At 46.9% G+C, this 15134-nt stretch overlaps 1 protein-coding gene across 1 annotated transcript in view; it reads left to right on the forward strand.

The window, feature by feature from the left end:
- The window catches only part of TNFSF12 (TNF superfamily member 12), a 276992-nt gene that overhangs the window by 187657 nt on the left and 74201 nt on the right, over window positions 1–15134 (forward strand). Inside the window, exon 2 of the mRNA XM_078668522.1 lies at window positions 10495–10576. Coding sequence (XP_078524648.1) covers window positions 10495–10576 — 82 coding nt within the window. The remainder of the gene's footprint in view (window positions 1–10494; window positions 10577–15134) is intronic.

The raw sequence follows: 15134 nt of genomic DNA on the forward strand, positions 1-15134 counted from the left end.
TATACTTCTCTCTATCATGGTCCTTATTTCCTCCTCATTTGCTTCATGGGGACCGCCATTTCTTTTTGCCCTTAAAAATTCCCCGTATGTAATACTATAGGTAAGATTTCTAGGGCGTGCACTATGTGCTTGTAGAACGCTATTCCCTGCTGTTTCTTTATGAAATAACTTTGTTTCTAGTTCGTTACTATTAACTTCTACCGATACATTTATATACACAACTAGTTTCTTTTTGCTAGTAACATATGTGAATTTGAGATTGAATTAATTCTTATTCTCATTTAGAGCATGCACAACTTCTTTGGCAGACTTCTCTGTCCCCTTCCACACTACAAATAGATCATCAATGTGTCGGACCCAAAGCACTACCTGGTCAATGAATGCCATGCTGTTACTGGCAACCTGCTCCATCCACCAGCCCATGAACAAATAAGCATAGCTAGGGGCGAAGCAGGACCCTATCTCAGTGACCTGGGTCTGTCTCTATTGTTGGTTAGCAAACAGGAAAAACGTGTGTGTCAGACAAAAGCCAATCATGTCTAGATGAGGAATATACGCTCCTAACTTTAGATGCATGCACTCTATATACCTGCATAAACATGATGTGGGGATCCAAGCATGTTGATATATCTATCTATGGGCGCAGATCCTTATCACTATTGTTAAACCCAGAAATGATTCTAGATATAATTGCTACTCGATAGGTTGGTCTCGTGCAAACCCATGATGTGATTAGCAGCCACAACATGAAAAAACAAGCATTAGAAATGCAATCGGGCTCGGATTTATTTGAGTTTGAGCTAATGGCATTATAAATGCCAATGTATTGTTGCTATGTGTTGTGGAGTGTGTTCATGTGGTGTGTACTGCCAGTGATCTCACTACTCTACTCACTACTCTACTCACTACTCACTACTCTACTCACTACTCTACTCACTACTCACCACTCTACTCACTACTCTACTCACTACTCTACTCACTACTCACTACTCTGCACTCACTACTCACTACTCTGCACTCACTACTCACTACACTACTCACTACTCCAATCACTACTCTACTCACTACTCTACTCACTACTCTACTCACTACTCTACTCACTACTCTACTCACTACTCTACTCACTACTCTGCACTCACTACTTTACTCACTACTCTACTCACTACTCTACTCACTACTCTACTCACTACTCTACTCACTACTCACTACTCAGCACTCACTACTCACTACTCTACTCACTACTCACTACTCACTACTCACTACTCTGCACTCACTACTCTGCACTCACTACTCTGCACTCACTACTCAGTACTTTTACCGACACGGGAAAATGGGAAGCGACAAACAATATCTTTTATTGTCGAAATGAATATTTCTTCCCAAAATGAAGGCCTCCAAGTGCCGAATGTGGCGTAAAGGCACCGGCTGATGTGTGGGGAGCGTTAAACCAGCGGTGTTTTCAGTGGTTCAGCTGTGGAGATAATTTTAAGTGTATCCTCAACCCACTTTCGTGTTCTCGGACAAACCGTGGTAATTTGTGACTTATTCACGTTGAACATGGATGAAAATTGTTTTGGGACACGCATTTGCCCGAGGGCTTGGCCCGACTCTGCAATGCGTCCTCGAAGTGTAAATATATGCCAAAAAACGACATGCACACATGGGTCTTGCTGCTTGCAAAGAAGATGAGCAAATGACAAAACAAGTGAGTCAACGAAACAAAAGAATTTATATGGTGTTCGAACCGGGGTCTCTAGTTGGCCGGGGTACGTACCCTAGTCCAAGTAGGGACCACCGCTTCCGACAGGGTAGCTTGGCGCAGAGCAGGAAGGCGTAACTTCAGAGTCAATGTGTAAAGTATTTATGCAACACACAGCGGTAGTGACACAATAAACGCACTCACAAGAAGACACTACACCAATCCTTATAAAAATATGAGAATCTTTATCAATAGTTTAGGCCTGGTACACAATCCGGTAAATCCAGTTCTTAAGTAAGAGCAAACCAACAGAAGTTCATATATGCCAAGACCTCTTAAGGTGCACTAATTGCTGATAGTGTTTTTTGGGGGAGGAAATAATCCTCTAGGTTTTGCCAGTTTTTTAGGCAAACGATTGTGCACTTATCAGTTCAGTCTCAGGTCTGTATTAAAGAAAGCAAATGTGCGCGGGGACTGGATTCCTCCTAGTCCCCCAGATAAGGAGCTATAGTGTGAGGCCACCTTAAGCCTGCGATTGGCAGCCACCCGTTCAGTCCCAGTCAGGCAGACAACATAAAAAAAATTTGTGCAGGGGCTGTCTTTGGCGCACAGGACTTCCCACGCTGCATGTTTTAGGTCAAAGTTATCCTGCAGATATTTAAATGGTAGTCCTGTGTTCCCACGCGTCAGGGCGGCCGAAGCGCTGCCTTCGTGATTGGCGTGAGTTGGGGACGTAAGGGAGCCTGAGAAGTGTGCCTAGAAGAGCGCTACATTTGCAAGTTGGCCTGGCGGGTCGGTGTCACTGCTATCTCGAACCCGCCACAGCCGAGGCACAATCTCTGGGGTCAGTTACGCGGGAATTGGGGGGGTAAAAGTCCCGCTGCCAGGCTAGTTCTAGCCGCCCACCTCTCCAAAATACAGCCTGTACCCTGACCACGATAGTACGACCCGCAGCGGCATAGCGCAGGTGTAGTGCAGAGGCATAGTGCGTAGTGCAGAGGCGTAGTGCAGAGGCATAGTGCGTAGTGCAGAGGCGTAGTGCAGAGGCGTAGTGCGTAGTGCAGAGGCTTAGTGCGTAGTGCAGAGGCGTAGTGCGTAGTGCAGAGGTGTAGTGTGTAGTGCGTAGTGCGTAGTGCAGAGGCGTAGTGCAGAGTGCAGAGGTGTAGTGCAGAGTGCAGAGGTGTAGTGCAGAGGTGTAGTGCGTAGTGCAGAGTGCAGAGGCGTAGTGCAGAGGCGTAGTGCGTAGTGCAGAGGCGTAGTGCAGAGTGCAGAGGTGTAGTGCAGAGTGCAGAGGCGTAGTGCAGAGGCGTAGTGCAGAGGCATAGTGCGTAGTGCAGAGGCGTGGCCAGCAACATGGCCGGGTAGGTCGCGAGCGCCGCAGCTCCGGCTACCGATATAGATCCGACGTACTTAGAGGTGACCCTGGACCAATATTACTGCATCCCCTGCTCCTGGATAGCTGCCGGCTGCGACAGTGACCGCTCCGCTTCGGCGAGGACCACGACGGCGGATTGTGAGACGGACGTGTGCCACTAACATGGCACTGGCTCCGTGTGCCTGAGGCCGGCGCTGCGGTCCGGTCCTGAGGGGAGACTCAGTTGGCAGCTGCCTGACCCGTCATACCCTGCTTGCCAGACCGGGCTGGTGAGGACAGCTCGGGGACAACGTGACTCCGGTGGGGTCGAGGAAGTGCAGCGAGTCCCCGCTGTCGGCCCGATTTTAAGGAGGAGCCGGCGGCGAGAGCCTACGCGAGTGCCGGGGACTGCTCCGGTAGAGAGGGCCTTTGCAAGTGAGCCCCCGGGAGCTTCCTGGTCAGGGGGGGAGTCGGACGCCAGCTGGCGTGTGCCCCGTGGAGTGATGAGCCTGAGACGCAGGGGGCCTGGGGCGGAGTGAGGCGATCCCCCGGACTGCGGCCTCTGTGTAGTGGCGCTCTGCAGGTGACGTCGGCCTGACAAGGCTGGAGAGACGGCGTCGCTGAGGCCTTGACACGGTGCGAGGTGAGCTTCCCTCGTGGAGCCTCCCGCTGCGGTCAGTAGCCCGTCCTGAGGAGCCCCTGGGATGGGGCCCATACTCCCCCCCCGCCCCCCGTCACCATTGAGGCCGGAACCGCTGAAGATTGGTCAGCAGGTCGCTAGGGGTTACCTGGAGTTGGGGCGAGCGGTGCACTGGCGGGAAGCTCCTCCGTCTTCTGGAAATGCAATCATGGCTGCAGCTGCACGAAGGGAGGAGTGGGGCAGCCCTTCCGGTGCTCAGCGCAGTCACACCTCCCGGCTGAGGCTGACGTCCAGCTGGGCGGCTTCTTCCCTTGGCGGCCGAGCGTCCCGGTCAATTTCAGACTGATTATACACTCTGGGCTAGCGGCGGTGATAAATTACACCGCGGGATATGTTAAAGGGGCCGGGGTGCCAGGGGGAAAAAAGCACGCACTTCAAAAAATAAATGTAAATCAGGCGGGGAGACGGGGGTGAACCAGAGAGCGGCAGAGCAGCTCCCCGGGCCGGCAGGAAGGAGCCGCACACGGCGTCTATGCCTGTGTGCACGTGAGGAGGACGCGCGCCCGACAAACACACTGCTAGATGGTGAACGCGCGCGCACCATCTGGAATGCATTACACGGCCACCCTGACAGCTCCTAATTATAATTAATGTACTTCTTTGCGCGAGCACGAACGAAATATGCCCAAAATGGCGGAACAAAACTACATTTACCCTATCACTTCAAGCCTATTAAAACGACAACACAAGGAAGACGAATCACTGGCCAGATGACAGAACACGCTAAGGAATGTGTGGAATTTGTCTCGGCCAAAGCCCTAGGAGATACTTCTTTTTTTTCTTCTTTAACATTAGTTCTCTAACTCCTCCCACTTACAGTGGGGAGGAGTCCGAGCCCTAAAAATGTAGCATGATGTGGACTTACAGCAGTAGCCATGTAGTAGAAAACAAAACTCGTAGAAAATAATGCCAGCCAACCTATAAACTAGCCTTGTGGGCAACAACCTCGCCCCTCACTTGTTTTTCTCGGTTAAAGGCCGTGCTCTGCGATGAGTTTGGTGCAGGGCTTGGCAGTAGGCGAGGCCCTCCGACCAACCCTCCCCTTGTGGCACATGGCAAAGGCTGTGCGCGCCCATGGTTTGCGCGCAGGGCCTTGAAATGCACTAGCATTGAAAAGCAAGGAAATTCTCATGTTATACTTAACTTATATAAACTATAACTTGCTCCACTGGGATACACGGCTTATGACCTCACATATTACACCAATGATGATATCTGAAATCCATGGCGGTGCAAGTTATACTTATGTCAATTATGCATGACTGGGTAATGTTGCTTCTTTTTTTTATTTTTAAGTGGTGGTCCTTTTTCAGTGAATTTATAAGGTTTTTATAACATAAAAGTAAAAATCTTCCCTCATCTATAATTACACTGTAACCTTTATGTTTTCAATATATATATATATATATATATATATATCTGATATAAGTATAACTTGCACCGCCATAGATTTCAGATATCATCATTGATATCTATATATATATTTTACACAGAGGCAATAGTCACTGTATATTTAAATGCAAATCAGACTTTCCGTAGGAAGGACAGTTTCCATTTTGCTAATAAATTTGGCGCCATTTAACAAATCTTGTCAGAATCCCGACCCCCCCCCCGTCCCCCCAAAAAAATAGGTCATCGACCTGAGCTCCTTCTTTGAAGGTTTTGGAGAGATCTATCAAGCGGGGACCGAGAAAAAGAGAGAGTCCCAAAACACTTTTTTCCCCATGCAGTTTCCTGAGGGTAAACTCGACAACGATACAGAAAAAACAGCAGAACAAAATGACAATACATTTGGCAGAAAGCCAGGTATTTAAACAGAAAATGTGCATTTTGTGCTTTGGTGTAAATCTGTTCTGTTTTAGAGACATTAAAGTTTAATAAATATCGATATATTTTACTGCGGGACTCCAACAGGAGACCTACGGGGAAAAATGACAAAAATAGCATTCTGATTTGCTTGTCCAGCGGGACCAATTGATGTGATTTGGTGGCCGATACATGAAAAAAAATTTTGTGACCGCCAATACAGGAGTCAGTGACTTAATTCCTGCATCCTGAGAAATAAAATATAGATTCAATAAGAGGGCAGGGTAGGGATAGGTAGACCCCCTTTGCTTTTGTGTAGGGGAAGGGGTGAAATGTGTCCCAGAGGGACTGTCCCTTTGCATAAAAGTTCCTAAATGTAATTTTTTCGAGTCATCAGGGTCCCATGGGACTACAGCGACAGCAAAAGCGCAGTCGCTGTGTGATCCCGCAAGAGCCACACGGGGGTCAGTGCAGACCCATGTGTTCTGCAGGAGACCCCCTGGACTAAAAAAAAATATTTTGGAAGAAACTGAGAATGCGGGGTGGTGGTCTGTGGACTGTTGGCCGCTCACAGGGGCTTAACCTGGGTTTGGCCAGATCCTGTGGCCAAACCCATGTCACATACAGTAGAAGGCCCTGCGTGGCAAGGAACTGGATGCCCTTAGGGGTTTGGGTGCTCGTAGGGTGTTGGGCAACCAGAAGTGGTTGAATGTAGGGGTTGGCCAACCCCACAGCATGCATGGGTAAGCCTGTGCATGGCAGGGCAGTTGGGCGACCGTGGGGTGATGGGCACAGGACCTGGCCCACACTAGATCATGCCGCCGCCCCCGCCGTGCACTGTTAAAGACCTTGCCGGGTGAGTAGTTGACTGCAGATTTATCATCATAAAATATTGCATAAAAACTATAGAATTATACATAGAACTTCTAATAAAAAAAGAGAAAGTTTAAAAAACAGAAAACACTAACATTCACAACATGTAAGTAACTGATATTAGTATAACGAGCACCGCTGTGATGCAGTATTTATGCCATCAAATGTCACAGTGCTTAATTTGTTAAAGGATGAGTGCTGGTGCCTAAAGATCTTCTCAGAAGCCCATGACTGTTGCAATTAAATGTCGGCATGCTCAATATCAAGGCCGTGTAGTCTTGAATCCACCTTATGCCTTCAAAATGAGGAGATATTGTCCCCAGGACAGATCGGTTTGGGAACAAAAGGGGAGAACCAAAGACAATGCCTTGATGGACGGCAACTGGAAGTTTGATGAGTGCGTAACTCGGAATCCCCATGCGACTGAGAAAGAGCAGGCGGACAGCGAGGAGGAAGGCCACTTGTGTGCTAACCATGTGCTGTCTAGTGGTTTAAGGACCAAGGGTAGGATGGTTTACAGTGTTAAAGCAGCGGATTGGGCCAGAGGTATGAAGGTGGAGGTACGGTGATAGCGATGCGCAGACGTGATCAAGTTGACTACATGTAAAACTGCGGTTTGCAGTGAGTGAAGGAATGGAAACCTGGCTGGGGGGGCTTGAGACTGTTATTCAACAATAGGTAAATTGTGAGACAGTTAAACAAATAGTTGTTTAATTATTTTGGTGTAAAAGGGGAGGTGGGATACTGGGTTGTAGTTGTAAAGAGAGGTGGGATCTGAAGTTGGTGTCTTTAAGAGAAGTGGAATCACTTCACTGCAGGCTTGCAGCATAGGGGTTAGGTGTTAGGTGTGAGGCAAACGTAAAAAAAAGACATTAGACAGAGAAGAACCTTGGAGGTGAGAGCAAGGGGTTTAATGGTTTGTGAGCTGGACTTATCAGCTGGTGAAGAAGACAGACTATCAGATTTGATTTTTGGAATGAGTTCAGAGGTAGGTGTGATGAAGTGCTAGAGTGTAGCTGAGTGAGGTGGGAGTGTAGTGGAGGAGTAGGAGGAGCAGTGAGTAGGACACTAAGGATTTCACTCAAAGTAGTTGTTCTTAAGGGGAAGTATGATGTCAAATCATTGGCTGATAAATATAGGTTTTATGGCATGAGCGAGAAGTTGAAAGTATGTTAATAATATGGGCAAGGCCGAAAGTAGATGCTAAGGCCTCGCAAACTTGAGGATTTGACATTGTCAAGGGCAGAACATGGTGTCCACAGAGTTTGCTGCTATGATTCTAGAAATGCAGTTTTCTTTTCTAGCATTATTTCCACAGAAGTGCTTGCACTTTCATTTTCGGATTACCCTGTTAGATTAAATTTATGTTTATGGGAATTGCAAAGCAATAAGAATCCCAAACCGAATTAGAAAAATAGAGTGCAGTTAATAAAGAAAATGGTACCAAAATAAAAATAATCCAATACGGGGGACTGGGTATGTGAATTTTCTAAAGTTTTCAGGAGAAGTAGTGCCAAAAAGAACAAAGCGCCAGTGATAGTCAATGGTTGCTATAGACCGAGATCTAGGCGCAGCATAAGGCTGGCCACAATGGAGGGCGGGTCGGATATACCAACCAGCTCATCCAGATCAAAGATTTCACCTTCTGACCTAGTCCTTTAGATGTCAATCCACTACGAGAGTGCACTCTTAAAGCCCCATGCACCTCATCAGAGGCTCTTAGAGACTCACAGGGTGTCAGACAGAGACCAACAGCAGGGTCCAGTCCAGGACCAGTAGCCACTGGTCAGCAGGGCAGTTACAGGAAAGGCCTCTTGTTGTCTCTCTGTAGCTTAAACATGGGGTCAGCCTTATGACCCATGGAATCCACTTCTTTACCCTGAGTACCAGAGGGAGCAGACCCGTTGCTTTAGAGCTCCACCCAGTTCACAGACAGTAGGTCCAATCCTCTTCTCTTCTTCCTCAGGTCCAGGAGTGTTCCGAAGTGGGTGCCTGGAGGTGCCACATTTATGCCCGACACTAGCTAGTGGGTGGGAATGTCACCTGGGTACATCCTAATCAATGGAGTAAAAGTTCCCGCCGCCAAGTCTACCCACTTTGGGTATTTTAAAGCTTTCAAAAGTCTTCAACTTCACAAGAAGTAGTGTCCTATGGTAATCCAGGTGTTCTCCCACATTTAATACTAAAATCCAATTTTAGACAGCAACCCTATTCACTATAAACCCACCCTCCATTGTGGTCATTACATTTCTACATATCTTACTTTCAAGTACCATGCAACCTGCCTTGTGGGCTACAAGGGTTACATGGGGTGGCCTATAAATATTCAAAAGAAAGGGTTCATTTTGATAGGTCCAATTGCCGTTTTTACACTGCCACAGTCCGGCTACACAGGGTAGGCCTGAAGCCATGTTTGCACTGCCACTGTAGTGGATGGCACAATAGGTGCTACAGTCCACTAGTGACATTTAATTCCAGGCCCTAGGTACATTTTGTACCATTTGTAGGCAAGTTAAATATTTAAGTTAAGAATGGCCAATGCAACCATGTTCAAAGAGGGAGCACAGGCACTTTACTGCTGGTTGGGTGGGGTAAGAGGGGTAAAGTGCAGAGAGTTCTAAAGCCAGCAACACTATGGGATCCACCAAAAGGAGAAAAACCTAGGGTGGCCATGCAGAAAAGACAGATTAAGGCATATTTCTTACTCCAATTCGGAATACACAGATTCAACCATGTTTAAAGGGGGAGCACAGGCACTTCACTACTGGTTAGTGAGGTAAAGTACACAGAGTTCTAAAGCTAGCAAAACTGTAGGGTCCAGCAAAAGGCAAAACATCTGGGGTGACCACGCAGAAAAGGGGGATTTCCTACAACCACCTATCGCTCAGATGTGACCATGTTTAAGAAAGGCCTCAATACAGCACAGATGCTTAGCAGTTCAGTTGGGCTTTTGTGAGTCAGACTGTCGTGAAATGTTGTGTCTAAAAACTGTCAGCTTCTGGTAATTTGATTATTAAGCCACAGTATAAAAGATAAAAATCTAGAGTGTCCAATTCACAAAGTAAAGTTGAATATTTGGGTTACTCCTCTGTTTGAGGAGTAGTTTTGACTATCTTGGACCTCACAAAGATTCCCAGGAGTACTTGCACGCGTAAATATTTACACGTTCAGAAATATAGGAATATCCTTATATCTCAGATTGAAAAAGAATATGTAGTAATGATTGAGCTGGGTTCTAAAAATGGCAAGGCAATAGACTACGACTGCTGGGAGAGTTGTCTGCACATTTTCGAAAGCAATAGTAACTTTGTGCTGTTCGAAGAGGCTGCACTGGAATACAGAAATGTTTATATAACTTATAAATCAGACTGTAGCCGACCAGCTGCTATACACACACCCAACCTGTGCACATTGTAACCCATGCAGAGACTACTTCAGGCTGGCACTGTCTTTTATACGAAAATACACATCTCTAATGTGTAGTTACCTGTCTATAAAGAATTGCAAGAGCACTAGCAACTTGCCACACATATACATTTGCCAGACAGGGGACATCTATGCCAATCCAAGAAATAAGTAAGTAGTTTTGTACCGCCCTCCGCCCTCAGGTCTCAGGCACCTAAAACTTCACGAAGCCTTCCCACCCTATTGGCTGCACAACTCCACCACATCGAATCTGACCCCGCCAGTCTGTGATGAAAAAGTTTGGAAAGTTATACTCCGACATGCTGATGTCACACTGGCACCATGATGTCATGCTAATCTCAGATTTGTGCCACACAAATACTTATTAACACCACCACCAGGAAGGTCTGGCAAAAATTGAGCTCAGATGAGGTGACAATGATGTGAAGACTGGCACAAATCTGTGGAGCGGAAGAGGGTGGGTAAATAGATCTACCTCATGTATGTAGGGCCGGAAGTCAGATTACAAGTTCAATAATGCACAGAAAGAACAGGGCTGGCCAAGCGGCCATCACGTGACAGCGACCAGCAGACGCCGCTCATTCTTGGGGATGCATCCAGATTTATTGTGTTGTGTTTCTGTCTTGCCCCCTCCAGGTGCACTATGGACCGGACTGGAACGGGGAAGGGTTCCTGTACCGCTTCGCACAGGAAGGCAAGTCCAGGCAGCGGCGCACAGGTAAGTGACGTCGTCTACGCCGCGCGTGCTGCACATGATCCTGTCACGCTTTCTTTTGTTTCCCATTTTGGTGAGGAGTTAGAGTCTGGCATAGAAGCATTATGCTTACTACTTCTACTTATTTTAATATTTTTGTGAAGCACCTGCCCCACTTTGAGGCAGAGGTTGAACACTTTTAGAGGAGGAGCAGGGAAGCATGTGAGCCAAACCTACTATTGTAGGAGGTAGGCTTCTGCTCTCTCAAAAACACTACAGCCTATAATCAACCCACTCTCCTCACCGACAACCCAAAACCGACCATTCATCCCTTCAGTAAATATACTACAGACCGTCCTTGCCAGGCGCACCTGACACACGACCGACATCCTATATCTTGGCTAACACCAGATATCCAATACCAGTCATTGTCTAACAGGAACCCCATGGGCAGGCCATCGATGCAACCACACCACTAAATGGTCTTACTCAGACAGGAGTTTTTTAGCCGCCTAGCACTCTCTCACCACCCAGTGCACAATATGTCTGTAAAACTAGCAAAAACATTCACCATCCTCACATGCGCAACATTGCATCATTAAACAGCAACTTACCTTGTAATGCTTGATCAGAAAGATGTGTGGTCTGACCAAGCAATGTCCACTAGCCCTCTAATCAAGTGACATAGTGCAAAAGTCCTCTGAGACACCCAACCATACACGCAACATACCACTAAGACCGTTCCTAGGTTTATCTCAATTTACTTTCACACTAACACAAACCATTTCTAAACTAAACTCTGAACAAACTCCTGTGACCCCACATAACGAAACATCCACCGACAACATACACCATCAAACAATGGTGCCCCCATTTCTTCACTAAGGGGCGCCCGGTTGAAGAAAGAGCTATGGTGCCATAATAATGCTTGAAAGCCCCGTACAAATGATAAAATCATAACATACAGATTCGAGTGGGTCATCCTACTTCTTAGGAAAAACCTGCTGATGGGAACTGTTAAGAGACCGAAGCAGTAATTCCCCAAGAAGAAATATTTTAAAAGTATTGGGCGCAAGTCTCAGCTAGTGAAGGGGACTACTTTTTTGGCGCAAGTGCACTTTGTGTACAAGCGGATTGTCATCACCGAAGAAGGTGTCCAGAGGTTAACATGGGGTGACTTATTTCTCCATGCGAATGCTGTGCTGGGAAGAAGCAAAATGGGTGGGACACCGCAGCCGACCAATGAATGAAGAGGGCGGGGTGAAAGCCAATACAAGTAAGCATATTGTACATAATACTTTTATTAAGATGCCAGACCTAAAAGTATGATTATTGCCTCTCACTTCCGCACTTCAGGGACATTGATTTCGCTTTTGATTGCACCAATGGTTGGGGACGCCAGCGTTGTCCAGTATTGCTGATCAGATTGCTTGAGGCTGCACAGAGCATGTTTACTTAAATCAGAACGGAAGAGGAGGGTCTTCACTCGTCGGCTGAACTCCCTGAAGTCCGAGAGGTCGAGCGAAGGAATTCTACGACTACGGGCTGCTGGCCAGATCAGGTGCTGGCCCCAGCTCAGACGAGAGAAGGCAGTCTTTCAGTCTCTAGGGGATTCAGAGAGTGAGTGCTGGGGCATCATATCCTGTAATGGAAGGACTGATTCAGCCAATGTGAGGTGCATTGGATGTTATGATACATTGTTTTGATGTAGTGCAACAGCAACTGTTTCTCATAGCCCCTTGGCCCTCTTTGGAATTCATCAGCCTGCTGTTGTCATGTAATTCCTATATATTCCTATACAGAATCTACGCATTGGGATAACATAAACTGTGGGATTGGTGGTAGACTGGTTCTGAGCACCCCCACCAGGAATCGTAACCTGTTTGCATTAGCTAGCTCACAGTGCCACTAGAATCTCCTCTTATCGGGGAGAGATTAGTTTCTGGCAACCTTAGAACATGACAACCCTGATCCCTCAGAATTGTGGCAACAATGTACTACTTTTCGCTCAGTCACTCGTGCTCACTTTCTCGGTCTCAGAGAGTTACGCAGAAGAAACAGTCGGGCGTGTTACAATAAGAATTTATTGCATGGTTGTTCTTCTAGTGTAAAATAGATGTGCTGCAACAACCGTTAGACAGTAGCAGATATATATCATTAGCAGTACAGTGAATATAAATGGATAGTACAGTTCTACCATCTTGCAATACTCATGAATACATACATGAATATTAACTGCATGATAAAAAGAAAGCGCATACTCCTACAATGCCTGTCTAGATGTACCTAAGTGTACCTAGCATTCTGTCTCATGTTGGACACCCCGTGAGGGATGTGTCAGGCCACTGTCAGCTGGAGCGTCTGCATGCGGGAGCCTCAGCGTCTCTGGTCAGTGTGTCAGCTGGAAGTCTCGGTCTCCTCTAGCTAACACAAGTAAGATGTGCTGTATTTCTACAGAAAGTATCTAGGGTGCCTTTGTACCTTGTTTCTTTTATTAGCCATTGTTAGATTTGAGGATGACGTATGGGATGACCTAGTACGTAGATATTATGCAGGTGGTGTAGCCCCTGCCTGGTTTCCAAGAACCCTTATAAATATTCCTTCATACTGTGTGAGTCTATTGATGAAGTTATATGACGCTATTGTTCAGGGAAAACCCTCCTTCTTCGCCCAGGACTAGAACTAGGGAAAGGTTAAATCCTAAAAAGGATTGTTACTGTGTAGTCTAGGGGAGGTAATGTAGATGAAGGTGTATGATATTACCTGGGCCTATATCAGGGTACCTATGTGGAACATAACACTGTGGGTTGACCCTTATTAGTGGGACATTTAACAGGTATTAGGCCTTTTCACCCTCAGGCTGTTTGTGTTCTTACACTGATTGGGCAGTGGGATAGCAAGGGTTTTATGGGTTCAGAGGCAAATATGGAAAATGCCCCCCTACTCCCATGCTTTGTTGTAGTAAAAACCCAGTGATAGTCAACTATTGATAGCTACGCCTCTGATGGGGGGTGGGCGGGATCTACACCCCTGGTCTGGGGGCAGAGGAGACTGGTCATACAAGCAGTCACCGACCCTTGCAATTTTGATGCAGATGGTAATGCGTGTTGTGCCACAGTGTTTTCATGGGGTGGTCCTGTACAGACTAGCCAGCCTTAGAATATTTTTCACCTTTGACTTTTCAGGGAGAAGGGTGCGGGGTCTTAAGAGTAGGCAGGGGCTTGGAGGGTGGGGCTTTGGGCTCATTGTACTGCTCAGTCATAGCTACCTTCCCCCACAACTGGTGCAATGTCTTGGGAAAATTTTAATTGGAGCCCATCTCTGCAAAGTGTTCATGGCTGATTTGCATACTCTGTGCAAAGGTTTCCAGCTCACTGTGTCATCTTGGCTCTTCACTGGAGTGAAGAACCTGTGTGTCACACAGTTACACCATCTGAGTTGAGACACCTGACATTGAGCTTTTGTGCTTCCCCGGCACTGGACAGCTTGTGCAACATTCCTTCCAAATTCAAAGGGATTGGCCATATGATCAGTCAATTCAATCTCTTGTCACACATATCCCGAAGTCCAGGAAGAACCACAGGACATTTAAGGGGAGACTACACTCTTGTCCTTTAGGAGGATACTACACTCTTGGCTTTTTTTTCCTTTAGGGGGAGACTAAACTCTTGTCCTTTTTGTCCTTTAGGGGAAGACTACACTCTTGACCTGTTTGTCCTTTAGTGGGAGAATACACTCTTGTCCTTTTGGGGGAGGCTCCACTCTTGTCCTTTAGGGGGAGACTCCACTCTTGTCCTTTAGAGGAAGACTCCACTCTTGTTCTTTAGTGGGAGAATACACCCTTGTCCTTTAGGGGGAGATCCCACTCTTGTCCTTTAGGGAGATACTACACTCTTGTCCTTTAGGGGGAGACTCCACTCTTGTCCTTTAGGGGGAGACTCCACTCTTGTCCTTTAGGGGGAGACTCCACTCTTATCCTTTAGTGAGAGAATACGCCCTTGTCCTTTAGGGGGAGATTCCATTCTTGTCCTTTAGGGGGAGACTCCACTCTTGTTCTTTAGTGGGAGAATACACCCTTGTCCTTTAGAGAGAGACAACGCTCTTGTCCTTTAGGGGGAGAATGCAAACTTGTCCTTTAGGGAGAGACTACACTCTTGTCCTTTTGGGGGAGCCTCCACTCTTGTCCTTTAGGCGGAGACTACACTCTTGTCATTTAGGGGGAGACTCCACTCTTGTCCTTTAGGGAGATACTACACTCTTGTCCTTTAGGGTGAGACTCCACTCTTGTCCTTTAGGGGGAGACTCCACTCTTGTACTTTAGGGGGATACTCCACTCTTGTCCTTTAGGGGGAGACCCCACTCTTGTTCTTTAGTGGGAGAATACACCCTTGTCCTTTAGAGAGAGACAACACTCTTGTCCTTTAGGGGGAGAATACAACCTTATCCTTTAGGGATAGACTACACTCTTGTCCTTTTGGGGAGCCTCCACTCTTGTCCTTTAGGGGGAGACTCCACTCTTGTCCTTTAGGGAGATACTACACTCTTGTCCTTTAGTGTGAGACTCCACTCTTGTCCTTTAGTG

Source organism: Lissotriton helveticus, chromosome 12, assembly GCF_964261635.1.
Source record: "Lissotriton helveticus chromosome 12, aLisHel1.1, whole genome shotgun sequence".
In the NCBI taxonomy this organism is placed as follows: domain Eukaryota; kingdom Metazoa; phylum Chordata; class Amphibia; order Caudata; family Salamandridae; genus Lissotriton; species Lissotriton helveticus.